We start from the raw sequence: 27,300 nt of genomic DNA, 5'->3' as shown, positions 1-27,300 counted from the left end.
GACGAGTCTGCCAACACTAGGACTTCGATCGAAAAAGAGCTTGATGAAGTAGCTCACACCTGTGTTTGAGTCTTAATTCACCTGTGTGGCTTTGAGCAAATGTTTTAACCTCTCTGAGCTGTTTCCTCAATAAAACGGGATGTTACCAGCCTTTTAAGTTTTCGTGTGAGCATCAGCAACAGCATATATAAAGCACTCAATACATAGCAGTTTTAGTCATTCAGTCGTGTCTGACTCTGCGATCCCATGGGCTGTAGCCTGCCAGGCTTCTCTGTCCTTGTAATTATCCAGGCAACGATACTGGAGTGGGTAGCCATTTCCTTCTCCAGGGGACCTTCCTGACTCAGGGATTGAACCCAGGTCTCCTGCATTGCAGGCAGATTCTTTACTGTCTGAGCCACCAGGGAAGCCCCCATATATAGTAAGAGCTCCATAAATGGTAGTGATTACTGTTTAAAACACTGTTGTCACTAAGATGGAGAAACACATGAAGGGAAGTCAATGGGCCAGCTAGGATAATCTTCAAGAGAACAATGTTGCAAAAATTATAAGCAGGCATGCAGTAAGGTCTTGGAGTAAGTTGATTATAAGCTATTGCATGTCAGCCAAATGGCACTTTATTTTTTAAAAGAAGGGTAATCCTAGGAGGTATAAATGAGATACAGTCTTTAGCTCTGGTCAGTCTTGATTGGAGCACTACCATTTTGGAAAGTGGCTTAAAATGATAATTATTAAAGTTTGATGAAGGAAATAAACAGTGCTATTTGACAGTGGAAGAATTCCAAGTAGAACTGAAGTTTTCTAACTAGTATTTTCTAACTTATTTATCATATTGGGGCTTCCCTGAGTAGACACCTCTTGGCACCTAAATGTTAACAAGGGTTGGTTGTTGATGTGCTTTCCACTGTGCTTTCCACTAACATTCTATACGTGGTATTTCTTCATTTTCCATTTTTCTCTCCTCATTCTTACTTTCTATATTGTTTCTTTTTCCTTTCCCCTGGGTGTGACCTTGAAATGTGGCTGAGATGGCTTAACCTCATTAGTAGCAAGTGAAGGCATTTTTGAAGAGGCTGAATTGATGTAATCTTATTTGGAGTCTGAGGAATAGACTATTTCCTGTAGAATCATGAAAGGGACAAATAAGACAAAGATTAATCTAAGGATCCAATAAAAAGTTTGATAATTTTAAACATTCTTTGTTACTTCAGGTTGTAAGTAGTAAAAGTCAAAGCTTCAGTTTGAGTATTCCAGTGCTAATTGTTTAAAGAAGCAAAAGCATGTTGTTCATTGACATACCAGTAAGACCACAGATTTATTCTGTGACAGGGAAGAGCTGTGGACTGGTCTAGCTGCGCTGTGTTCAGTTCAGTTCAGTTCAGTTTCTCAGTCGTGTCCGACTCTCTGCGACCCCATGAATCGCAGCACGCCAGCCCTCCCTGTCCATCACCAACTCCCGGAGTACACTCAAACTCATGTCCATAGAGTCGGCGATGCCATCCAGCCATTTCATTCTCTGTCATCCCCTTCTCCTCCCGCCCCCGCTACTTCATCTTAAAAAGGTTAGGAATATAGCTGGAGCTCTCCCTAGCAATTCATTTTATTATGTTTATTTGAATACTTGTCTTACCTTGTAAACTACAATGTAAGCACTTAGAGGACAGTGATTATGGTTATATTTTGTACTTTCACACAGTGATTTATATGTAGAGGGCATACAATAAATATTTGTGTAATATCACATTCATGAATATACAATTTTTTTGAAATGCAAAGCTTTTTATTATAAAATGCAAATATTTTCCAAATTTTAAAAAACTAAGATACATGGTCTGAAAAGGTGGAGTATACTTAGGACCATACAGGTGAGTATTTGACCTCAGAAGATACTGGATGATAGAATCACTTTACTTACAGTATCCAGTCCAGGAGTTTTCATTCTATGTTAAATGGAGAAGGGTCTCTGACTGGAATTCACTGGTCCTTCAACTTGAAAGAAAAAAAAATAACTATTTTCAATAATATAGTGCTGAAATTAAGCATTTTTTCCCATTGTGAATATAGGAAACAAACCACAGTTAGCGGTAACTTTCACTCTGTCACCAATAGGAATAACAGATATTTTCATATCTCATTCCAGTTGTGGAATTTCTTGAAATACCTTCTTTTTGCTTTAAAATTTCAGTAGTTCAACTTGCTGCAAGATCTTGATGTTTAAAGAAAAAGCTTCAGTTCAGTTCAGTTCATTCGCTCAGTCGTGTCTGACTCTTTGTGACCCCATGAATCACAGCACGCCAGGCCTCCCTGTCCATCACCAACTCCCGGAGCTCACACAAACACATGTCCATCAAGTCGGTGATGCCATCCAGCCATCTCATTCTCTGTAGTCCCCATCTCCTCCCACCCCCAATCCCTCCCAGCATCAGACTCTTCTCCAGTGAGTCAACTCGTCGCATGAGGTGGCCAAAGTATTGGAGTTTCAGCTTTAGCATCAGTCCTTCCAATGAACACCCAGGATTGATCTCCTTTAGAATGGACTGGTTGGATCTCCTTGCAGTCCAAGGGACTCTCAAGAGTCTTCTCCAGCACCACAGTTCAAAAGCATCAATTCTTCGGCGATCAGCTTTCTTCACAGTCCAACTCTCACATCCATACATGACCACGGGAAAAACCATAGCCTTGACTAGACGGACCTTGGTTGATTACTATATTACAGATGTCTTAAATATGTATTTCCTGATTGTATTTCAACATAAAATTTCTTTTATAATGCTATGTATTTTACTTTGCTCATTTAAAAATGCAAAAGATCCATAGTTTTACCAGACTGTCAAATGGCACAAAATAGGTTAAGAACCCATGAACTAGAGGTAGATTTATGTGAAGCAAAGAGTCAGACACGACTGAGTGACTGAACTGAACTGAACTGAATAAAGTTTAAACTTCAAAGTCCTTTTACCATGCCCTTCCAGGCTCTGTTCCTAAATTTGTATTCATCATTTTATATTATTTTTCTTAAGGATCCTAGCATATACATTTTAATTTGCATTACAAAATTATATTCATTTCAAATTATAAAATTAGCGTTTTAATTTACATTATAAATTTTCATGAAATTAAAAGATGCTTGCTCCTTGGAAGAAAAGCTATGACAAACCTAGACAGTGTATTATAAAGCTGAGACATCACTTTGCTGACAAAGATGTCAAAACTATGGTTTTTCCAGAAGTCAGGTAGGGATGTGAGACTTGAACCATAAAGAAGGCTGAGCACTGAAGAACTGACGCTTTTGCAACGTGGTGCTGGAGAAGACTCTTGCGAGTCCCTTGGACAGCAAGATCAAACCAGTCAGTCCTAAAGGAAATCAACCTGAAAATTCATTGGAAGGACTGATGCTGAAGCTCCAATACTTTGGCCACCTGATGTGAATAACCCATTCTTCGGAAAAGACCCTGATGAACAGGGTAAAAGTGAAGGCAGGAGAAGGGGGCAACAGAGAATGAGATGGTTGGATGGCCCCACGGACTCAATGTATATGAGTCTGAGCAAACTCGGGGAGATGGTGGAGAGGGAAGCCGGGCTGTGTTGTAGTGCACGGGGTACACAAACAGTTGGCCACGACTTAGTTACTAAACAATAAAATCATTTGCATAAATTTCACACCCCATGCTGCGAAAATTGGGTTCTCCATGACGTTCAGCCCAGTACCGAATGCATAGGTTTTCAACAGCTAATTTTTGGTTACTAGTTTCCGGGAAATTTAAATTATCATTGAACTGTATCTGGAAATCTTTCAGGCCACTGCTTGGCCTCCTTCTCTCCTGGAGAGGGACAAGGCATTCGAGATGGGGAAGGAAGGGCCGTGGGATGAGAAAGTTTCGGACTAAGGCGAGGAAATGGCAGCCCACTCCAGTGTTCTTGCCTGGAGAATCCCAGAGACGGTGGAGCCTGGTGGGCTACCATCTATGGGGTCGCACAGAGTCGGACACGACTGAAGTGACTTAGCAGCAGCAAGGCGAGGAACAGGGGACAAACCAGTAGCAGTGGAGGGTGAAAAACGGGATTTAGCCTTCTTCGGGAATTAGCTCTTTTCCTTGAACGGCTCCTTTGGCTTCGTAGATGTACACGCCTGCCCAATGTTCTTTTGTGAATATGAATTAGCTCCAAACCCCACGCAGAAAGGTTTCAGCTCTGTCATTTGTAGCTAACATGCTGCTGCTGCTAAGTCGCTTCAGTGGTGTCCGACTCTGTGCGACCCCATAGACGGAAGCCCACCAGGCTCCCTGTCCCTGGGATTCTCCAGGCAAGAACACGGGAGTGGGCTGCCACTTCCTTCTCCAATGCATGAAAGGGAAAAGTGAAAGTGAAAGTGAAGTCGTGTCCGACTCTTCGCGACCCCATGGACTGCAGCCTACCAGACTTCTCCGTACATGGGATTTTCCAAGCAAGAGTACTGGAGTGGGGTGCCATTGCCTTCTCCGAGTAGCTAACATGACTCTTGAGTAAATGCCCACTTGAGCGATTTCCCTCACATCCTGAGCTGCTCCCAACCATGTGTGGAAGGAAGCCAAGGAGGGAGTTTTCTGAGTGCTCCAAGGGATGATTTTTCTCCGCGAAGAAATTCTCCAGCAAAACAGACGAGCCAAACCCCTACAGCGTGCTCTAACTGGAGCCCAGAAAACGACCTAGAGGAGGCCGGGCCGCGTGGCGGTGGGCGTGTCCGGGGCGAACGCGGCGGCGGCGGCTGCTCCAGGGAGGAGGATTACCGGCGCTCAGGCCCCGGTGAAGGGGCGGGAGGGCCCGGGAGGGCCCGCGGCCGATGGAGCCGATGCGGGCCGTAGCGGGGCGGGGTTCCGGGGCGGCCCCGCGCCCCCACAGCCTCGCCTACCACTCCGGGCTTCACTACAGACCCCTTTGTGTTCCTGCCCCCGCCCCGGAGGCGCCCCAGCCGGCGGCGCTGAGTTCCTTCATTGGCTCAGCCGACGGCTTCCGCGATTGGCTTCTGAGCCGTCCGGCGTGGGGCGCCTCTTCTCGCTGCTATTGGTTGTCTGGGCTGCTCGTCAGGCCGCCGCGCGAGGTGACTGGCCGGCCGCTCAGAGTCCCTGGAAGCAGTTCCGGGAAACCCCGCGTGCTGCCGGGATCGAGTCTCGGTCCGTGACGGGGGGGGGAGGGGGTGGCGCGCGCGCCATTTCTAGTCGTTTTCAAAGCGCCTCGCGCTGGTTCTCACGGCCCCGGCCACCGGCCCCAGCTCTGCCCTGGTGAGTCTCGCGCCGGCCCGCGGGGGGACGGGCCGGGAGCCCCGATCCGACCCTGCCGGGCCCGGCCCGGGCTCGGCGCCTGCTCCCCAGTTTCGTTTTCGCTCTGAGGCCCGCGGGGTGGGGGTGGGGACGGGCTGGGGGCGGCTTCGGCCTCGTCCGGCGGCTCCGCGGAGGGCCTAGCCGCCGCCGAGGCGCTTCGTCGCCCTCGCTCACCCTCCCCGCTCCCCGCGCCACCCCTCCAAGCCCAGGCCTGCGGTCCGGCCCGCCGGGCGCCCTCCGCGCGGCCTGCCGGCTCGGCCGCGCTTTTCCCGCCTCCGCCCGCCGCTCCACGCGGCCGTGCCGGCCGCTTTCAGTCCCCGCTGTAGGTAGACCCCACCGCCTCTCCCTGCCGGAGCCCCGCCTTACGCCCTGTCTCAGCCGGCCTCGCCGCGCGTGGGGTTTGTTGATGGTCGGGACCGGCATGGGCCGGGGTGGGCCGAGGGCGGGATGCCAACCCGGGTGAGCCGAGCCAGGAGAAAACTTTTGTGTGAAGCAGAGGCCGAGAGGCCGGTGTGTGTAGGAAAAAGCCTCCTTTTCCCCTCCCCAGCCGCCCCCACCCCCGCCCAGTTCTGCATGCTGCAAGTCGAGATTTGAAGGAAAAAATGACTACTAGAGGCCATGAAACTTAGGGTTCGAGCGGCTCCTGAGATACCGAAGTCTAAATGCCATAGGCGCACTCTTTTGGAAAGGCGATTCTCTTTTCTTCTGCGATTGAAACCGTATTGCCAAAATTTTAAGACTCGAAGAAGCCACGGGGATCTTGAAGGGTTCAACCCCTTCCACACTACCTGTTTCAGATTGTTTGCTGTCCTCCGGAGTCTAAATTTATGTCTCATGAGTCAGTCGTAGGATAAGGGCTTGACACTCCTAAGCCATGAGAGAACCGTTAGTTTTCATTTCATTGGATCTTTGAAAGCCGGTCTCTTAAAATGAGAAGAATTTTCACGAGGTGGTCATAAAAAAAAAATCAGGGAGGGGCTAGTGCCAGAGTTCCCAAATCGCCCAGCAACCCTGATTTTAAATTTCTCCTTTTTGCAAAAAAAAGTTTAGATCAAATAACATCAATCACATTAGTATATTTGCTGCATCCAGAAATATGGTTTGGCTGTGTGGCATTGAATTGACACGAGTTTTAAATGGTCTCATATGACATGAAAGTCTTTTTTTAAATGAACACATTATATTTGGTTTGAAGAGAGCTTTTTCCTTGATCTGGAAGGTTTTATTTTCTGGACTCTTTTAATAGTTGTACGTTTTTGTTAAACTTTACAGACGTTTTTTGAAAATTTCAACCAATTTCAGAATCAACTTGTAGAGAGCCTTTGCAGTGAATGGTAGTCATAAATATTTCTGTCTTGTGCTTAATACACAACTTGTCTTTTTGCTTTACACATACTTTAAAAAAATACCTCCTTAACAGATGTTCATTGAACTTTTCTGTTAAAAATTTGCTTTCTTTCCGTGATTGATAGTATTCCCAGGTGCAATACCGCAAGGGTCTTGTGATACTGAGAACTTTTGAGTTCTATTGATCTATCTCATGGTCGTATTTGAGGGTGGGCGAGCATGGAAAACAACTGTATGTTCCCAAAAATATTTTGGAGTTGAATGCATCTTTATAGAAGTAGGTTGTACTAATCAGTAAACTATTCATCTTACAGTATAAGTAGTTTCTTTATCAAAAGTTTTGAATGTTTTTGTTTTTGCCAGTTCATCAGAATTTGAGTTTTGCCTTGAGAAACATTTATCCACCCAGAGATTAACCACGGAGTCTGCCTCTCTATAGACATTAGTGGGTTACTAAGTCTTAAAGTTTTGTAATCATAAGAAGTTATAATACTGTTTATCTCATTTTCAGAGTAACAGTTTGTGCATTTTCCTCTCTTCCTGCTTTCTATTACCTCCTCCTCAGTCTTTTTCATTAGCTTCATCTAAATATCAGTGGACTTTGAAGTTGTTTTAAGTCAGAAAAACTGCACCTGGTGCATTTACACAGTGTTTAGATAAGCAGTCTGGAAGTGTGGTTATCTTATGTATGGGTTTTAGTGCTTTTTAGGAAACTTGTTTTTTCTTTATAGCTGTCTAGGTATCTTCAGTTTCATCAGGAAAAGTAGTCTTTTCCTTGAAATCCACCTTCATGTCTTTTATTTCAGTATTTGTTGCAATGTCTTTATTCTGCTGCTTATTATCTTCATCACATTATAATTTCACCACAGACAAATGCACTTTAATTCCCTATCTTTTGAGGAGCTAGTATAGAGACTGGTTTTATTATTTAATCTCTCTTTGGGGAGTTGATCCATTTCAGCATTACATAAAAGTTGAACACCCAAAATGATTTGGGTAGGTAAATCTGAGACATCTGACCTAAGTTTAAAAAGAAATAACCCTTAACTGTAGCTCACTTTTTATTTTATGTGGACTTAAAACAATCATTTAGCTTTTAAACCTGGTCATTTTTTCTTTTAAATCTGTGAATGGGAATAGCAAATTAATTTTAGAACAAAAATGAACGTCAAGCTGTGTTTTTTAAGTTAGGTGGAGAAAACCCAAAGCAGCAGCATGTTGAACTAGAGACAACAGGGCATTTATTTCACACCTATGTTGGATTTGAAGCAGAGCTAGTAAAGTTTGAAAGTCCTTGAACCTTAAGTTGTCTGTGGGTGTTCATTCTGTTTTTAAACCAGACTTTTTAAAACTGTTTTAAGAATTGAGAGCTGAGGGGCTTTTTAGGATTTTGTTGTGATCTGTTGATAAGCTCATCAGGACACAACTGCTGCTTTTGTTAATCAGTGATTCTACCTTAAATAAATTCAAGCTTTTATCTAACCTAGTGTACATGAAGTTCCTTAAAGATGCAACACTTCCATGTACATTTCCCATGGTTTTACAGAATTATCACAAATTTAGGTCAGATACCTCAGAAAAGCCATCAGAAATAATATTTCGATAGAGGTTATTGGCAGCATGTATACAAATTAGATAAATCATGCATTGTCCTACAAACTAGTTATTTCTGGCTTAATGTAATATAGCTCCTGAATTTTTTCCAGCAGCATAATAAAATGGCTAATCAGGTGAATGGTAATGCGGTACAGTTAAAAGAAGAGGAAGAACCAATGGATACTTCCAGTGTAAATCACACAGAACACTACAAGACACTGATAGAGGCAGGCCTCCCTCAGAAGGTGGCAGAAAGACTTGATGAAATATTTCAGACAGGTATAATATACATTTCTTGTTTCTGACTGGTTATGAAAGTGAGGGCAAACCACTTTGAATTTTATAGATTTTTTAAGGTTAAATATTACTTATTGTTTCTGATCTATGTAGAGCTGAATGTTACTTTCCCTTCATTGAGGGCATATTGGGTTTGATGTTGATATTCTTATTTCATTATTTTGAAGCCTTAGTGTTGAATATGCAGTCTGAGTTGTTTCAGAACAGTACATCAATTTGTCTTAGATTTACCATCAATTAAAATGTGTTTCAGCATATCAAATTTTACATTTTTTTCTTAATCTAAATCAGTTGTCATTTTGCTTTTACTTTTCTACCTTTAGCTTCTTAAAGTGATTGTTAAAATAGCTTAGGTCTTATTAGGTGGCATAATAAGAGGACTAGTTAGATGGTATTGTCTGAAATGATAATAAAATGTCAGACTCCTTGAGAGTTTGTGGCCTGTCCAGTTTGTTACAGACAGAAACTACAACTCTCAGTAATTTGGAAGTGTTTGGTTTGTAACAGCTGTGTTTTTTTTTAAAATCTAGAATCCCATGGTTAAGTGCTTAAGCAAATTTGAACATTTTAATATGGTTGTCGTAAGTGGTTTGAAGTTCTAAAGAGGGAGAGAAATATATATATATATACCATTAGAGAGCATTGTTCATAAATAAATGCGTTCTCCCCTTTTGGGGCCATTAGATGGAACCGTTCTTCCTCTGTGTTTTGTGTGCCTGTCCAGATTCTGGGAGAGAAAATGGAATTGTCTCACAAACTGTGTCTTAAGTACTGTAGTAACAAATTACCTGTTTTTTTTGTCTTTATTTATTTATTTTTAAATCAGAGAAGCTCAAGCTAAAGCTCATTTAGACACTAAAATGACTTCTCAGACTGACTCCTGGGGGATGGTCCCTTTGAAAATCAGTGCTCAGGAACTTTCTTTGATGTTCTGCCATAGAGCATTGGCAGTGATCTGCTTAGAGATGCTCTCTTGTAGAGTGTTTTGTTATTGATAAGAGGTTGATGGCTTGGGTGTAGGGTTGGATTGACAGAATGGATTGATGGGTATCCTGAGTTGTGACTTTGGGTGGTGATATGGAATAGTCAAGTAAGGAAATGCCAATTATTTTTGGCATGCTCATTTTGAGCTCTTAAATCATGGCATCTTTTTTTTTTTTTTAAGTAACTTTGCAATTGATATTATGGAATGAAGTTCTTTTTGGCTTTACCAAAATGGAGTCACTTTTGATGTTAGTTCATATGGACTTGGGGCTTTTAATCTGCAAATATTTCCATTTTACTTTGGATCAATTCTGAAATATATTCAGAAATATAAAATTTAACAGACTTAAATTATATTTAAACAGTAGATGTTCTGTGTGCAGTTAAATATACTATATGTATATATAGAATACAGTGCATATATTTTCTGTATACTTTGCTTGTAAGTCCATAGTAAAATCCTTTTAATGCCATTTGAAAAAAAAAATTGTCATTGTTGACAGTGTTGTTAATGCTACAGCATCTTTTAAAATTTCAGCGTGACACTTGTGAAGAACAAAAAATGCCTTAAAATATGACTTTTCAGAATTGATTAATCAAGCTGCACTTGCATTTATAGGAAAAATTTAAAATTTAATGTAAAATATGCCTTTCCACATTCTGACTGCAGCAAAGTAGATGCTCAAAACAAATCAAATTTCATTTTATCTTTGGTGCTAAGGAGGGAAAGCCTTTGACACTTTTTGAAGAGTGGGAAGAATTATTTAGTAAAAATCATTTTTTCCCCCACTTCTTGGGTGGTTAACTACAATTCCAGCAGTCCATATAATTTGAAGGTTGATTCTTGGGAAATACAGTGGTTTTTTTTTTTATTTAACCACTCTAACATAATCAGGACTTACTATTTTAATGCTTAATCTGTAGTACAGTGTGTATGTACATCAGGTTTAACTTCCACGATTTAAACATTTTGGAGAGTGGGAAATGGGGTTAGAATTTTTTTTTTTGTGAGATGTGGGGATTGAAGTTTATGTTTATAGGTATTAACATTGTGTCATTTGTTTTCATATTTGTACTCTTGATCTTTCTATATAGTGTTTGTATAGCTGACCTATATGCGTATAGTTGAATGAAAATGTAGTGATAGTATTGAATATAGCAATTCTTGATGAACATTGATAGCACAGTTTAGACTATCCTCTTTGTTGCAATAATGTTACCCGTTTTCAATTTAATTTTTAGGATTGGTAGCTTATGTCGATCTTGATGAAAGAGCAATTGATGCTCTCAGGGAATTTAATGAAGAAGGAGCTCTGTCTGTACTACAGCAGTTCAAGGAAAGTGACTTATCACATGTTCAGGTAAGGACATTATCCAGAAAAGTCTTTGAACAACTAATGATCTGAAATTATTTTACTATTACTTTTCTTCCTGTTGTAAGTGGTATTTTTTATTTGTGACTACTTCTGCTTCTTTAAAAAAATCTACATGGCAAAAAGTTTTCAGAAAAGCAAGTGTAAAGTAAAAGTCTCCCACTTCTTGTGACATTTTTGGATTATGTGAAACTGCTTTGTTATCTTGGAGGGAAATAGTGTAGATGGGAGGAATAGTTTCAGGACATCTGGCAAAAATAGCCCAGATGCATTTAAATATCAGCAAATGGAAGACTGTTTTGCCAGTGCTGAAGGTAAGCTCCCCGGAGGTCTTACATGTCTTTAAGTGCTGTCAGTTCCAGTCTCTGGCACATAGCAACCACTCATCAAGTATTTGTTGAGTTCATAAGAAATATTTTGTTTAAATTCTGTTCTTCTGAACTTTAAATTTAATTGTATATTTGACCCTTCAACAATTCCTGGTAATTCTTTTTCATCGAATTATTTGGCTGTTCTAGAACAAAAGTGCGTTTTTATGTGGAGTTATGAAGACCTACAGGCAGAGGGAGAAACAGGGGAGCAAGGTGCAAGAGTCCACAAAGGGGCCTGACGAGGCAAAGATCAAGGTAAAGCGTGACTGGGGCAGTTGTAATGAAGTTAAATGTAATCATGAGGTCAGATGCTCTAGAAATATTTATTTCTTTGGATGGGTCAGGTCTTCGTGGTGGCACGAGGGATCTTCCTTGCAGGATGTGGGATCTTGCATTGCAGTGCATGGGCTTCTCTGCAGTTGCAGTGCTCTGACATAGAGTACGTAATGCCTGGAATGTAGGGAGATCAGTATAACTGTGAGCCTTTATTGTTACTGTTGTTATTATTTAGATAAACTGAAAGGAAAATACGGGGGTTTTAGAAGAAGACTAGTGAACCTCATACTTCAGTTAAATGGATATTGGAGTTTTGCTGTAGTGATAGATTTTTCAATTTGAAATAGTTAATGTTGAAGTTTGTACAGTTCCATCATGTTTTAGACAAGAAATACAATTTACAGTTTTTACTTCTTTGTACCTTTTTTTCCTCATGTGGAAAATGGCACACTCCCATTCTTATATCTTAAATAATAAGTGAGAACTTTATTTGCTATGATGGTTATTTTTTAAAAAAACTTACTGCTGTTCATAGAATAGGTCTATGTTATTCCCCTAAAACTGGCTATCTGCTCTTGAGAAGGTGCATATTGTATATGTAATATGTGTATATTACGTACTATACAAGTAATGGGTAATATACATGTTTTGTGTCAGTGGTAGAAAAATGAAGGGTCTGAGATAACTGCTAACCCAGGGTTATCCAGAGGTATTTTTTAAAACTATTGAACTTGATGTCATCTAAAACTTCTTGTTGCTCTAACATTCTGTGATTTTTAAAAACCTGAAGTGTAAAATCCTCCCATTCCTAGATAGATTGCCTTTCTTTTTTTCCATTGTGTCTTTGTTCTGTAGGCCTTTCATATGAACACAAACCTTTAAGGGCAAGGACAGTATCTTCTTTTCTATGAGTCCTCTTAATACCTCATATAATGTTGTGAGGAAGGTTGGAAATCAGGAAACAGTTTATTTTTTGAAACCTGAGAGTATATTCATTTGGTAATTGCCAAGTATTTTGAGTCTGTGCTGTATGAGAAACGGTCTGGTTCTTATGAAGCTTGTGGTATAGGAGTACACAACAACAGGATCAAACAAAGTTTAGATTATTTGAGTACAATAGAAAGTCAGAATAGGACAGTGTGAGAAATAGTAAATGAGAGTAGCTGCCTAAAAGAGCTAGGACTTCTGATTTCTTCTTGTTAAGGATAGAGAGCATTTGATTTGAAAAGAATCACTTGTGGATCTAAGTATGGCATGTAAAGAGAACAAATAAGGAAAAAGTCTGATGTAGAGGGGATGCAAAAGGAGGCATGCTGTGGTGTGTAAGTGTGAAAAGATAGCTTGGGAGCAGCTTCCACCCGAGTGTTCATGATCCTTCCCCCGTTTTTCTTTTCTCATTAAAAAAAGATGACGTGAGCTCAGAGACTTAATTTGCCTACGACTCTTTCCATTAAGTGTCTGGAAAAGAGAAGCATGTGAGAGGAACCAGTGTGAATTCTGTGATTTTTTTTCTTTTTTTTCTCCCTCGACTAAAATACCGAAAATGTTGGGGTACCTTTTGGAAAATTTTATATTTTGATTTGTGTGTGTATTTGTATGATATTTAACATTCAGGTATTAACAATTATGTATAATTATCTTCAGGCCTTGCTTGAAAGGACTGGTTATACCTTGGATGTAACCACAGGACAGAGGAAGTATGGTGGTCCTCCCCCAGACAGTGTGTACTCTGGCGTGCAACCTGGAATTGGAACAGAAGTAAGTGTTCTGCAGCCATTTGCTGAAATCTTTCCAGTTTGTAAATATTTCTATCTATTGTATGATGGGAAAAATAGCTTCCATTTTTTTTAAAGAATAGCCAAAACTTTTGTTTTGGTATCCATCTGTATTTTGCTGCCTTCGTAAGTAGTGATAATCCTGTGAATGGTAGATACCTAAACACTTTGTAAAGGAATGTATAGAGTTCTTGGAACTGGTAGCTAGAACTATGCAACTAGCGACACACCATTTTAGGTCCTTGGGATGAGGTTGTTAAGGAGAAGCAATTGCTTTATTCTGTTTTTCTTTTATGTCAAAATGGTGCTTGTCATCTCTCCTTGACCCTCGCCTCCATCACAAAGAAGATACTTGGTGTTTACAGAGAGATTTATTGAAGAGAATGGGTTGCACAAGGGAAGGATGTAGAATCAAATAAAAGGTTGAGCACGTTGATCTATACTTGAAAGAAGGAGGAGTCCCTTCGCCATCTGTGTGTTCATGAGGGTTTCTTCATATGCCTTTATGTTACAACTATTCTGATCCTTTAAACGGAGAACACTGAATGCCAAAAGATAAGTCCTATTATTGCAGATACCTTTTCTGATTTGATGTCTCCATTGTGCCGGGAGTATAGTAGGACAGATAATTGGTGGTTGTGGGTTTTTTTCTTTGAGTACTGTAATCATAACTTCATAACTTAAAATTAGATTAAATGATAATCTGACAGGATTTTCTTTAAAACAAAGTGAAGTGGGTAGATCCTTAAGTGATGGTGTCAGTTAAAATATTTAGGTGGTTTTATTATGTTTCTCCTATAGATAATTTTAAGAAATTCTAAAACTTTACTCAAACATTATCAATGACACCCTTCTGAGTGCTGAAATTTAACTTTTGAGGTAGCCCAAAGCACAGATTGTTCTTTCTAGTTTGTGAGTATGTAAATAAAGACATCACCATTTAATGTAACTTTTTAGATCTATATCAGAGCTAATTTTAATTATGTTCTCTGTATGTAAATGTACATTTATTGGTTGTTGTTCCCTGAGTTTCTTTTATGCATTATTATAGTTAATATTCTGTTTCTTAATATTTAACATTATTAAAAGGACTCTAGGCCTTTTTATGATACCTGAATCAGGTACCTATGCTTGTTTTTGAATTTCAAAAAAACTACTGTAAATTACTTACTGCTATATAATTATCGATAGAGTTGGGATTGGGACTCTAAACCATCTACATTCCTTGTAGGAGAAAGTGTCACTGAATCATAATACACTCACTGTTGTCCTCTCATTAATTCCCTGACACCATACTTTAACTTTAATGTTCTACTTATGTTGTGAACTCTTTCAAATCTACATTTATATTTCATTTTTAAAGAATATGGAGGGACTTCCCTGGTACTCCAGTGTAAGTTAAGACTGTGCTCCAGTGCAGGGGGCATGGGTTCAACCCCTGGTTGGGGAACTGAGATTCTTCATGCCACGTGGTGTGGCCAAAATAATAATAAACAATATGGAAATATAACTCAGCTTTCTTACAGGGACTATACTATATATATATAGTACGTATACTGTACTATATGTATTTTTTTTCTAATGGTTTTAAATTTGTACCTAAGCCCTCATGTAAAGTGAATAAAAAATGGAATTGTTCCTTTGCCTTTTTCTTGTTCCTGAGACAAGTTGAAACACCTCCGAGAGGGGAATACATTTTGAAAAAGTTATCTATAGTCTACCATTCATCGTATGATATCCTTATCAATTATTATTACACTTTCTTAGTCTTGTTTCTTTGACTAATTATAAAATCCTTAGAAATAAAAGTTGTGTCATACAGTTTTGTTCTTCACAGTGCCCAATATAGCCTACTGTAAAATTGGTTGTATCTATTTTGTAATTAATTGAAATAATTTTTTTAGCCCGTTAGGTAGATTCATTAATGAGCTCTTTAATGGAGACTTGTTTTATCTGTGCTCTATGTAGATAAGGGACTGGCGTGCTGCGGTCCGTGGGGTCGCAAAGAGTCAGACACGAATGAGTGTCTGAACTGAACCGAGGTAGATAGGGAGGGATTTGCTAGTACTTTAAGGTTTCACTGGGAGTTCTTCATTTAATAAACTGTTCTGAGTACCAGTTAAAAACAAATCGTATGTTAAATGTAAAATTTGTTTCAGTTCAGTTCAGTTCAGTCACTCAGTCATGTCCGACTCTTTGCGACCCCATGGACTGCAGCACGCCAGGCTTCCCTGTCCATCACCAACTTCCGGGAGCTTGCTCAAACTCATGTCCATTGAGTCGGTGATGTCATCCAACCACCTCATCCTCTGTCGTCCCCTTCTCCTCCTGCCTTCAATCTTTCCCAGCATCAGGGTCTCTTCCAATGAGTCAGTTCTTCGCATCAGGTAGCCAAAGTATTGGAGTTTCAGTTTCAGCGTCCGTCCTGCCAGTGAATATTCAGGACTGATTTCCTTTAGGATTGACTGGTTTGATCTCCTTGCAGATTTTATATTGCACTCCCTCTGTAGGAGAAAGATGTGTTTTTCTGTATGTTAGTTATCATTATGTGCAGCAGATATGGTTGCAGCAAAAATCTCTATATGAGATCACCAGCCTAAAGCACTCCTGTCAAGCAATTTGTTGCAACAAAATTGCAGTGTAAAATTTTGGATTCCTCCCTTAAGTTCAGATTTCATGAGATTTGGCCCATACGTGTTGAAGATTAAAGTTTTGAAAATTAAGAGGCTTTTAATATATTGGGTTGATGATAGATTTAGTAAAGTAATTGGTTTTAATTGATACCACTTTTGATGATTGAAGGTTTGGGGTTTTGTTCTTTAATGGCTCATTGTAGTTACTAAAAATTATTACTAACTCTTGATTGACGAAGTTGAAATTAGGGTCAGTGCCAGATACTGACAATATTGAAAGTAAGTTACGAGAAGACAATGAAGTTTTATCTTTGGATAAAATCTACTGTAAATTAACCCTATGGTGAATACTCATTAATGGACCTCGTTGCTAAGCATTGACCTTGAGATGAAAAATACACAAGAATGTTAATACCAGTTTTGAAATGTATTTTTTTTTTTAGTGCGCCTTGGCTCTCAGACCTAGTATGGCTGTAGTATTTTTGTATCCTTTTTTCCCTTTTTATTCCAGTTTTATTGAGAAATACTTGACATACAGCACTATATAAGTTTAAGGTGTACAGCATAATGGTTTGACTTAAATACATCATGAAATGATGACCACACTAAGTTTAGTAGGCATCCATCACCTCATAAAATTAAAGAAAGGGAAAAAAATAATGATTTTTCCTTGTGATGAGAACTCAGGATTTACTGTTAGCAACTTTCTTATATAACATACAGCAGTGTTGATTATATTTATCATGCTGTATATTACATTCCTAGTTATAACTGGAAGTTTGTACCTTTCTTTAACCACTTTCATCCAGATCCTTCTGCTCCCAGCCCCACCTCCAGTAACCACAAATTGATCTCTTTTTGTATGAGTTTGTTTTTCTCTTTGTTTTTGAAGTTCAGTTGACCTTCAGCACTGTGTAAGTTCCAGGTGCACAGCATAGTGATTTAATGTTTCTGTAGTTTCAGAATGATCACAGTAAGTCTAGTTACTATGTGTCACAGTACCTTTCTGTTCTTCAGCTGGTTTTGTAAAACTCTGTTTCATTGACATAAATGTAATCTCCATGCAGATCATGTCTATATATTGGTAATAAACTCTGTATATTGGACTTAACTCTTTGTCTTATTAACTAGTTGAAGTGTTAAACAGGGTGTTTAACAGACCTATAAGTATATGATTTTGTAGCATCTGATTTGCATTATATATACAGAAAAGCTGCTCTGTTTGCAAAAATAGAAGCTGGATAATGGAACAACCGTTGTACATAATCAGAAGACACTGTTGATCTGCCTGGTTACTTCTGTTGATACCTTCCAGAGTCTTCGGGGCTTCCTCTGTTACTGTTGAAGTAATCAGTGGGTAGACAACAGCCAAAACTTGTTGAAAACTTTGAAGTCTAATGAGTAGTAAAGGAAGAACAGTTGTTAGGGTATTCACTGGCTTCTGTTGGTTCTGGTGGGGAGGGTTAACCTGCACATGGCAGTGTTTACTCTGGACAGCTCATAGGGAGCCAGAATGGCTCAGGGATCAACACATAAAAGGAAAACATTTATGTTACATTTCAGTTCATTAAAAACTGAGCTTAAAAAACGTTAAAAAGAGGGATGCTTGGTTAGTTTTTGAATACTATCTATTTTTAGCTTTTAAAGTTCTTCTAAAGTCCTAAGTTAAACTGATCTTGAAATGAGACCATCTCCTGTTTCTGAAACAAATCAGTGTTTTTGGCCTGTTTCTTCTTGGACCCCAGTGAATATAACATTGGGCGTAGGTTTGTTGATGTTTCTTTTATTTTTGTTTGTATGTTTATTTTTGGCCATACCATGTGCGGCATATGGGATCTTAGTTCCCTGATCAAGGATCAAACCCTTGCCCCTTGCAGTGGAAGCTCAGAGTGCTAACCACTGGACTGCCAGGAAGTTCCTTGGTATTTCTAAAATAGAACAGTATTCTTATGGAAAAGCTGTAATGTCAGGTGGACTTCTAACATTCATAGGATCATGTAGAGTACAAGGAGCTTACTGTTATGAATTCTTTCTAATCAGTCAATTGCTTTTCCTGAAAATACAGATCTTTTCAAGTATGCTTAATGAAGTAAACCTGAATGGTTCTGAAAATATATACACGTGTTAAGAAAGTAGTATAATAGTCTGACACTTAGATTCCTGATTTAGCTGTGTTCAGCTACTTACTTTTAAAACACCTGTTTGTTTATTTTTGTCTGCACAGTCTTAGATGCAGCACACAGGGTCTTCCTTGCAGTGTGCAGGCTTTTCTCCTGTTGTGCACCTGCTCCGTCCAGAGAGCTGACTCAGTAGTTGCTACACATGGTCTTGGGAGCTTAGTTCCCTGACCAGGGATCAAACCCATGTCCCCTGCATTGGAAGGCAGATTCTTAACCACCAGGGAAATCCCTCAAGAGTGTTCTCATAGTGCCACTGTGTGTGCTGTCTTTGTTTTTGCATGCATTTGTGATGGGTAGGGACAGAATACGGATGGTGAATGGTGTAATCATGAAGCATCACTGCATTATAATAGAAACGATATAAAGCAGAATTTACTTCTCAGAACAGTTTTAAAATATTCAAATAACAAATATTCTCAAATATAAAGATATTCTAACGAGGCTACACTTAGGTGTGGCCAGAGCCTAGCAACACTAAAAAATACATTTCAGAATTAATACCAATTACTCTTGTGTTCACAACAAACTGTTTAAAATTCTTAAAGAGATGGGAATACCAGACCACCTGACCTGCCTCCTGAGAAATCTGTATGCATGTCAAGAAGCAACAGTTAGAACTGGACATGGAACAACAGACTGGTTCCAAATCGGGAAAGGAGTACGTCAAGTCTGTATATTCTCACACTGCTTATTTAACTTATATGCAGAGTACATCATGAGAAATGCTGGACTGGATGAAGAACAAGCTAAAATCAAGATTGCCAGGAGAAATATCAGTAACCTCAGATATTCAGATGACACCACCTTTATGGCAGAAACCGAAGAAAAACTAAAGACCCTCTTGATGAAAGTGAAAGAGGAGAGTGAAAAACGTGGCTTAAAACTCAGCGTTCAGAAAACTAAGATCATGGCATCCAGTCCCATCAATTCATGACAAATAGATGGGGAAACAATGAGAGACTTTTATTTTTTTTGGCTCCAAAATCACGGTAGATGGTGACTGCAGCCATGAAATTAAACGACCCTTGCTCCTTGGAAGAAAAGCTATGACCAACCTAGATAGCATATTAAAAAGCAGAGACATTACTTTGCCAACAAAAGTCCGTCTAGTCAAAGCTTTGATTTTTCCAGTAGTCATGTATGGATGTGAGAGTTGGACTATAAAGAAAGCTGAGGGTTGACGAATTGGTGCTTTTGAACTATGGTGTTGGAGAAGACTCTTCGGAGTCCCTTGGACTGCAGGGAGATCCAACCAGTCCATCCTCAAGGAAATCAGTCCTGAATATTCATTGGAAGGACGGATGCCAAAGCTGAAACTCCAGTGCTTTGGCCACCTGATGTGAAAAACTGACTCCTTGGAAAAGACCCTGATGCTGGGAAGGATTGAAGACAGGAATAGAAGGGGATGACAGAGAATGAAATGGTTGGACGGTATCACCGATTTAATGAACATGAGTTTGAGTAAGCTTCGGGAGTTGGTGATGGACAGGGAGGCCTGGCGTGCTGCAGTTCATGGGGTCTCAAAGAGTCAGACACAACTGAGCAACTGAACTAAACTACTCTTGTGTATTTTTTGTCTCCGGATGCCTTTTATCAATAGTTTTTTTTAAGTGCTGTACCCTGTTAATCAGTGCTAATATATAGAGTTGTGAATGCTATAGGAAACTAATGAGAAGTGGTCAGATTCTGGATAATTTGAGTGTATATCTTAACAAGATTTATTGATGAGTTGGATACGGAGACATGAGAGAAAGGAGCAGAGGATGGCTTTAAGTCTGAGGACCTGAGCAGTTACAAGGATGTAGTTGCCACTTACTAAAATGAGGAAGGCTGTAAAGAAGACCAGATTAGCAGGATTGAAAGGTAGTAGTTCAGTTTTGGACATGTATGAGTTAGAGGTCTCTTAGTCATCCAGATGGAGCTATTGAGTGAGCCATTGCTTATGTGAGCCTGGAGTTCATAGGAGAGTTTTGACTGGCGATCATAAATGTGGGAGGCATAAGCATCTAAGATGATAGTGTTCTAAAACAATGTTTGGATGTGGTCACCGTGCAAGTGTGTATAGCTAGAGAAGAATTTTAAGATCTGATTTCTCCAGCGCTTCAGCATTTAGAGAGATGGGGAGATGAGAAGGAACTAGCAAAGGGGACTAAGAAGAAGGAGCCAATGAAGGGGCTTCCCTGATACTCCAGTGGTTAAGAATCTGCCTTCCAGTGCAGGGGATGGGGTATGATCCCTAGTCTCAGAACTAACATCCCCACATGCTGAGGAGGGCTACTGAGTCTGTGCACTCTGGAGCCTGCATGCTGAAACAAAGACTCAATGCAGCCAAATAAATAAATTTTTTAAAAAGAGCCAGTGAGATAAGAAAAACCAGGAGTGTGGTGTCCCAGAGGTCAAGTGAAGAAAGTATTCACAGAGAGAAGGTCAGTTATATCAAACTTCCCAAGTAAGTGGAGGACTAAGAATTGACATTTGATTGTGGTAGCATAAATGTTGTTAGTGACTTTGACTGGAGTGGTGACAAAAGCCAGATTGAAAAAGATTCAGGAGACTAAGGAGATGAGCAGGTTTGAGGCATTAAGAATATTATAGCTCTTCTGAGCAATTTTTCTACAAAGGGTAGCAGAGAAATGGGACAATAGTTAGAAGGTTTATAGTCAAGATATATTTTTATTTTAATTGAAATTTTAAAGAAAAGAGATTTCCCATGTGGTCCAGTGCCTAAGACTCTGCATTCTCAATGCTGGGGGCTTGGGTCAGGGAACTGTTAAATCCCACATGAGGCAACTGAGAGTCTGCCTGCCATAACTAAGACCCTGCATAGCCAAAAAATAAATATTTTTTAAAAAATAAAATTTAAGGGAGAGATTGTAATATACTATGTGCTGATGGAAATGATCCATGTATGAAGGAGGAAATTGATGATAAAATTTTTGTCAGACCAAGAGTCCTTGAATAGGAAAGAAGGGAGGGAATCTAGCGTATAAGTCACAACATCAGATAGATGTTCATACATGTATTTACTCAAAGATGAGGAGCTGTTACGTCCCTGGCACTGCGTTCAATACTGGGAATAAAATGAGGAATAAGATTGGGCGCTCTGCTTACATGGAAGCTGAACGCTCTTGCTGATGTGACTCCCAGATGAAGCTCCTGAGACTTGCTGATTTAGAAACTTGTTCACCGTAACTGGAATGTAGATTTGAATCCAGTATAGCTTAAAACTCACTGTTTCTCACATTCTCCCTGCCGTTAAGCTTTCACCCTACTACACCAAGCCATCATCATCTCTTGCCCTGTTAACCTGGCTGGTCAGCCTGTTTTTCCATATGCGATCCACTTTCTACCCTGCTGCCAGTCTTATTTCTTTTAGGACATAGGTATACCTGGTTATTTGTCTGCTCAGAGTCCTCTTAACGTCTTCCTAACATGTCTGGAATAAAGCTGTAACCTTCTAACCGCGGTTTAGCTTACTCAGGTCCTCATTTCCTCTTTCTCATCACTGTCTCCTGTGTGGCCCTTTCTTTCATTGAATCACTGGCCTGTTTGCTGGTCTTCAGATATATCAGTTGTACTCGGTATCTTTTTGTGCTCGTTCTATCCCTGTGGAGTGCCCTTTCCTCATACTTTTACTTTATTTTCTCTCTCAGGTCTCAGTTCAAATTTGTCTTCTCAAGGAGGCCCTCTTACTTAAAATATAACCTCTTCTTCATTTATCCCTTTCTTTGCTTTTATCTTATAATTTTCTCCTGAAATTGTATTATTTTTTAAATTGTCTGTCTCTATCAGTAGAATGTAAGCTTCATGAACATCTAGACCTGTTTGTGGTGTTCACTCATCTCTAGAATGTAGAAAAAATACACGGCATATGAGTCCACGTCTCAGGAAAAGTTTGGACAAGTTCTATGAATAGGGAGGGAGCTAGTACCTGCACTGGAGCGACTTCAAGCTGGCATTTTATTTATGGATTTACGGTTGTGCTGGGTCTTGGTTGCTGTACGTGGGCTTTCTCTAGTTGCAGAGAGAGGTAGCTGCTCTGTGGTTGCAATGCTCGGGCTTCTCATTGTGGGGGCTGCTTTGGTTGTGGAGCGAGGGCTCTAGGTGCACTGGCTTCAGTAGTCAGAGCTCATAGGCCCTAGAGCGTTGGCTTCAATAGTTGCTGTACATGGGCTTAATTGCTCTGTGGCATGTGGGATCCTCCTGGACCAGGGATCAAACCCATGACCCCTGCACCGCAAAGCAGACTCTTAACCACTGGGCCATCAAGGAAACCGTCAAGCTGATATTTTAAAAATTAATTGGATATGGATGGGAATCAGAGGGATTAAAAGTATCTGAGGTTTTTTTGTTTATGAGAATATTTTTCCTCAGTCATTTGCCGGGGGTGGGGATGGGGTGGGATGGAGTGGTGGTTAGCAGAAATTATGTTCTCCCAAGAGAAATGTGGGAAAAAATCAGAGGAACTGATTGACAAGGGTCCGTTTTAGTTATTTTGATTTTGGACAGAGGAAACTTTTGTTACAAATACATTGTACCTTTATTGTAAAATACTTAAAATATTTTGGAAATAAGGAAAATTAGAATTTTTTCATGTATTGATAACCACTTTTAACATTCTGATATAGTCATTCTTATCTATACATATATTTATACTCAAAAAAATGAACATTGGCATTACTCAAGTCACTGATGATGTGGGTGAAATCAGGACTACCACAAGGAAGTGTTTAATAGGTGGTTGGAGGCACAGCCTTAGGCCGTGAGACATACGGGAGGCATTGGGAGACGACTGTGGCTCTGGATGTGAAGATGATCCTTACGAGGGAAGGAAGCACAGTGAATTACGGGAAATAGGCCCATAACTGTGGGAAACATGCAGCTGATATTATTAAATGCTTAGAAGAATCACCATGGAAAGGGTAGAGGAGTAGTTAAAGGTAAGACTCGGTTATTGGAGGATTCTGAGGCTTTTCCAGTAGTCATGTATGGATGTGAAAGTTGGACTATGAAGAAAGCTAAGCACAGAAGAATTGATGCTTTTGCTTAGGGTTGTCCTTCCATCGTTAGCACCCTGTGTATATTTCACCCACCATTCCCACAGGTCCACCTGATGCTGTCACAGGACATCCTCTTCTGATTTGCTTACCAATCGCTTTCCTAGATGGTAGGCCTTTGCACAGTAGCCATAGTTCCTGACTTTGAGGAGGGAAAGGAAGCTGCAGGGATATTTAACTCCAAAGTGGGAAGGGACTCTAGCGCTAAAGTCCAATGGCTGCAAAGTAAAAATCGGCATTCTCTCAGTTTATAGCTTGTTCACTGAGTACAGGATAAAGGAGACTTGTTAAAAAAAATGTAAAGAAAATGATACCCAAAAAATGTAAGAAAGAAATAGAAATGGAACTTGATGAATACATGAGAGAACAATTTAAAAAAAGCATAGATGCAAGTGCTTTTCAGAGTGAGCTTTCATTAGAAAGATGGCTCTGTAGGGATGTCACTCAGATGATTGCCGATTTGTTATTTACATTTTTCTTAGCTGCCCAGTATTAAGCATACAGTAGATATGTTGAAAAGAATAACTGCATAAGTGAAATTAAACAGGTAAGGACCATATGTTTAAAGCATTTAAAAACGAAAAGAACAATAACAGGCTAAAGAAGGGGTTTTTGTATTTTATTATGGGAGATTTGGCATGTTTGAAGGTGGAAGAACAGTGGGAAGGAAAGAATGTACTAAACAAGATAGGACAGTTGAAGAAATAAACGTTTAAAATTATCTCCAGAAGAAGGTAATAAAAAGAAATGGGCTTATTTATTAGGGTTAAGGAGCTATTCTTTTTTTGGAAAAGAGGTACATTTTTTTCTCTGAGGTATAAAGGAAGGAAGTGAAAAGAGATATTGAGAAAAGTTTTTAAGGCCAAGAGGAAAGAATGTTAGGAAAACCAATGACTTTTCAGGCGACCTTCTTAGAATGAGATTTCATGAACGAGGATTGGAGATTTTAAGGAAGTAGAAAAATTAGAATAGCTGTTGTCTAAGAATCTTACTAGAGAGTCAGAAGACCACCTCAGATTTTACCAGATAGCAGTGAAAGTGAACCTGATTATTTTGAAAAGGATTGTCTTAAGATACCACAGCTCTTAACAGAACTTAACACCAGAAACTTAATCTCCAATAATTTGGCATCTTTTGGATTGCTGGTATTACTTCATTAGTGTTAGTATTAGTCGCTCAGCCGTATCCAACTTTTTGTGATCCCATGGCCTATAGCCTGCCAGGCTCCTCTGTCCATAGAATTCTCTAGGCAAGAATGCTGGAGTGGGTAAACCATTCCCTTCTCCCAACCCAGGGGTCGAACCCAGGTCTCCTGAGTTGCAGGCACATTCTTTACTGTCTGAGTTTCAGGGGAATCCCATTACTTCATTTCAGTTCAGTCACATCACTCAGTCATGTCCGACTCTTTGTGACCCCATGGACTGCAGCATGCCAGGCTTCCCTGTCCATCACCAACTCCCGGAGCTTACTCATACTCATGTCCATCGAGTCGGGGATGCCATCCAACCATCTCACCCTCTGTCGTCCCCTTGTCCTCCTGCTTTCAATCTTTTCTAACTTCACGGTCTCTTCCAGTGAGTCAGTTCTTCGAATCAGGTGGCCAAAGTATTGGGATTTCAGTTTCAACATCAGTCCTTCCAGTGAATATTCAGGACTGATTTCCTTGAGGATGGACTGGTTGGATCTCCTTGCAGTCCAAGGGACTCTCAAGAGTCTTCTCCAACACTGCAGTTCAAAAGCATCAATTCTTTGCTCTCAGCTTTCTTATAGTCCCAACTCTCAAATCCATATATGACTACTGGAGAAACGATAGCTTTGACTAGATGGACCTTTGTTGGCAGTGTCTCTGCTTTTTAGTAAATGCTGTCTAGGTTGGTCATAACTTTTCTTCCAAGGAGCAAGCATCTTTTAATTTCATGGCTGTAATCACCATCTGTGGTGATTTTGGAGCCCCCCAAAATTGTCTGGAAACAAAAATGTTTTCATTGTTTCCCCATCTATTTGCCATGAGGTGATGGGACCGGATGCCATGATCTTAGTTTTCTGATTGTTGAGTTTTTACTTCATTACTTCATCAGTCAGATCAATTATCAGGATATGAAATGTTGATGTAGATGAGTTTCACTAGAAAATTTATCTCATGCAAACAATAATTTAATCTTTTAAGACTTTGTGTGTGGATTGTGAGTGTTTTAACATAAAAGGTTATTTTCCGTATTGCTGACTTGGTAGAAATTTGAAGAAAATTGTCATCTGATATTAAATACTGAGAGGGTTTCTGATTGTTTCATTCTAATTTAGCATTCCTGTATATTATGACTTAATCCTACTTACTATATAATTTTAACTAAGAATACAAAATCTTCAAATTATGAATTATTTTCATATCTTAAAATGTAATATTCTGATACAGAAAGGAATCTGATGAAGAAAGATTAAAGCAGTGGAGTTTTAAGTAGTAAAGATTTTAGAGTTGAGAAAATTTGAAAGAGACCTCATCGATCTTTTATTCAGGTTTTTTTGTTTTAATTTAACTTTTATTGTAACTTTACTGAATTGGCATGTTTATACTGTAGTGAAAGTGAAAGTGTTACTCGCTTAGTCGTGTCCCACTCTTTTCGACCCCATGGGCTGTAGCCCACCAGACTTCTCTGTCCATGGAATTCCCCAGGCAAGAATACTGGAGTGGGTTGCCATTCCCTTCTCCATATTCAAGTATTGTTTTTCTAAAAATGCACATGTATTTCAATGAAGATTTATATAGGCCTTTTATTCTATTTTTTGTAAGAAAGATTTATATAGGCCTTTTATTCCATTTTTTGTGAGAAAAGGACAAATTAAAAAATTTTAAAATTTAGGGTTGTTACTACTCTAACACTTACTGTTAATCAGTTTCCATTTTTCAGTATAGAATATTGTTCTGTGTTGATGCCCTGAAAGTCATTATAATGAAAAACAGGGTTAACTTTGTAAGATTCAACTTGCCCCAATTTTTCCTTAACCATCTTTGTGTCCCCACGCCCTAAAAAAGGCTGCTAGGCTTTGTGGCTCTAAAATCAAATGCTTGTTACATTGGGATTCTAACACACAGGTTTTATTTCAGGTCTTTGTAGGTAAAATACCAAGAGATTTATACGAGGATGAATTGGTGCCCCTTTTTGAAAAGGCTGGTCCCATTTGGGATCTGCGTCTTATGATGGATCCACTGTCTGGTCAGAACAGAGGGTATGCATTTATCACCTTCTGTGGAAAGGAAGCTGCACAGGAAGCTGTTAAACTGGTATGTGATAAACAAAACAAATGCCCATTGTCTAGCAAGTCATTTGAGAGAAATACCTCAATTAAAAACATTTGCAGTTAACGTTGTTTCATTTACTTTAGTTTTTGTTTTGAAAGTTTTTATATTGACTGAGTTAGTATGTGTCTGGTGGCTATTTTTTCATATTATGAAAGTAAAAAATAAATGAAAATACTCAAGAAGTAAGGTGATAGTCTTCCATAATTCTAAGAAGTTATTTATTACAGCAATTAGTATCTAAAGTTTCATTTGAATATTTGACTTTTGCAGTTCTCCCTTTTGAACTTAGAAATGTCAGTTCTTACTGTTAGAGTAAGATTCTTAAAGTGTGATGAAGTCTGGATGGGTTCTGGGGACTGTAACTGGGCTCCTTGACTTTCAGGACACAATTTGGGAAATGGTTGTAAATCTCTTGTTTTTGTCATAACCTAGTCATACAATTTATTTATTTTCTAAGTATATTCTTGTTCTTTTCTTTTTGTTTCCCAACTCTCCAGTTCTCTTTGTCTTTAATCTTTCTCTTTTTCTATTACTTGATACCCAGTGTTCTAGGAATCTCCTTCTGTAGGCTCTTTTACCCTTTGTGCTTATTTCTGAGTAGTATGCAAATTAAGCATGGCTTTACTCCTGCTGTGTTAAGATACAGTCATCTCAGTAACTCACAATAGCAGTGTCATTGGTTTTTGGGGAGACTCTTGCCAGACAACTGAAGGCCTCAGTCTAGTTCTAGTTCTTTTAGAATGGTAGCCTCTTTCACCAAGGCTTTTCATTAGTTGCCTCTAAATTTGTTCTACTAACTTGACCCAGATTTTTGTT

The 27,300-nt window shown here is 39.5% G+C and overlaps 1 protein-coding gene across 5 annotated transcripts in view; it reads left to right on the top strand.

Annotated features, from left to right (window-relative positions):
• The first annotated feature begins 5,105 nt into the window (after nucleotides 1-5,105).
• The window catches only part of HNRNPR (heterogeneous nuclear ribonucleoprotein R), a 31,979-nt gene continuing 9,784 nt past the window's right edge, over nucleotides 5,106-27,300 (top strand). Inside the window, exons 1-6 of one of the 5 annotated variants that reach the window (XM_088843453.1) lie at nucleotides 5,108-5,258; nucleotides 8,354-8,519; nucleotides 10,764-10,882; nucleotides 11,413-11,520; nucleotides 13,186-13,299; nucleotides 26,290-26,466. In XM_088843453.1, the coding sequence (XP_088699579.1) occupies nucleotides 8,363-8,519; nucleotides 10,764-10,882; nucleotides 11,413-11,520; nucleotides 13,186-13,299; nucleotides 26,290-26,466 (675 nt within the window). In that variant the 5' untranslated portion in view covers nucleotides 5,108-5,258; nucleotides 8,354-8,362. Of the gene's footprint in view, nucleotides 5,259-8,350; nucleotides 8,520-10,763; nucleotides 10,883-11,412; nucleotides 11,521-13,185; nucleotides 13,300-26,289; nucleotides 26,467-27,300 lie in introns of all 5 variants that reach the window. The other 4 variants (XM_088843451.1, XM_055397372.2, XM_088843457.1 and 1 more) reach the window with 4 other exon arrangements.

This window comes from Moschus berezovskii, chromosome 2, assembly GCF_049115385.1.
Source record: "Moschus berezovskii isolate FMDL1 chromosome 2, NW_MosBer_1.0, whole genome shotgun sequence".
Classification (NCBI taxonomy): Eukaryota; Metazoa; Chordata; class Mammalia; order Artiodactyla; family Moschidae; genus Moschus; species Moschus berezovskii.
Note: the sequence above shows the minus strand (reverse complement) of the source record. Positions and strands in the feature narration are given on the sequence as shown.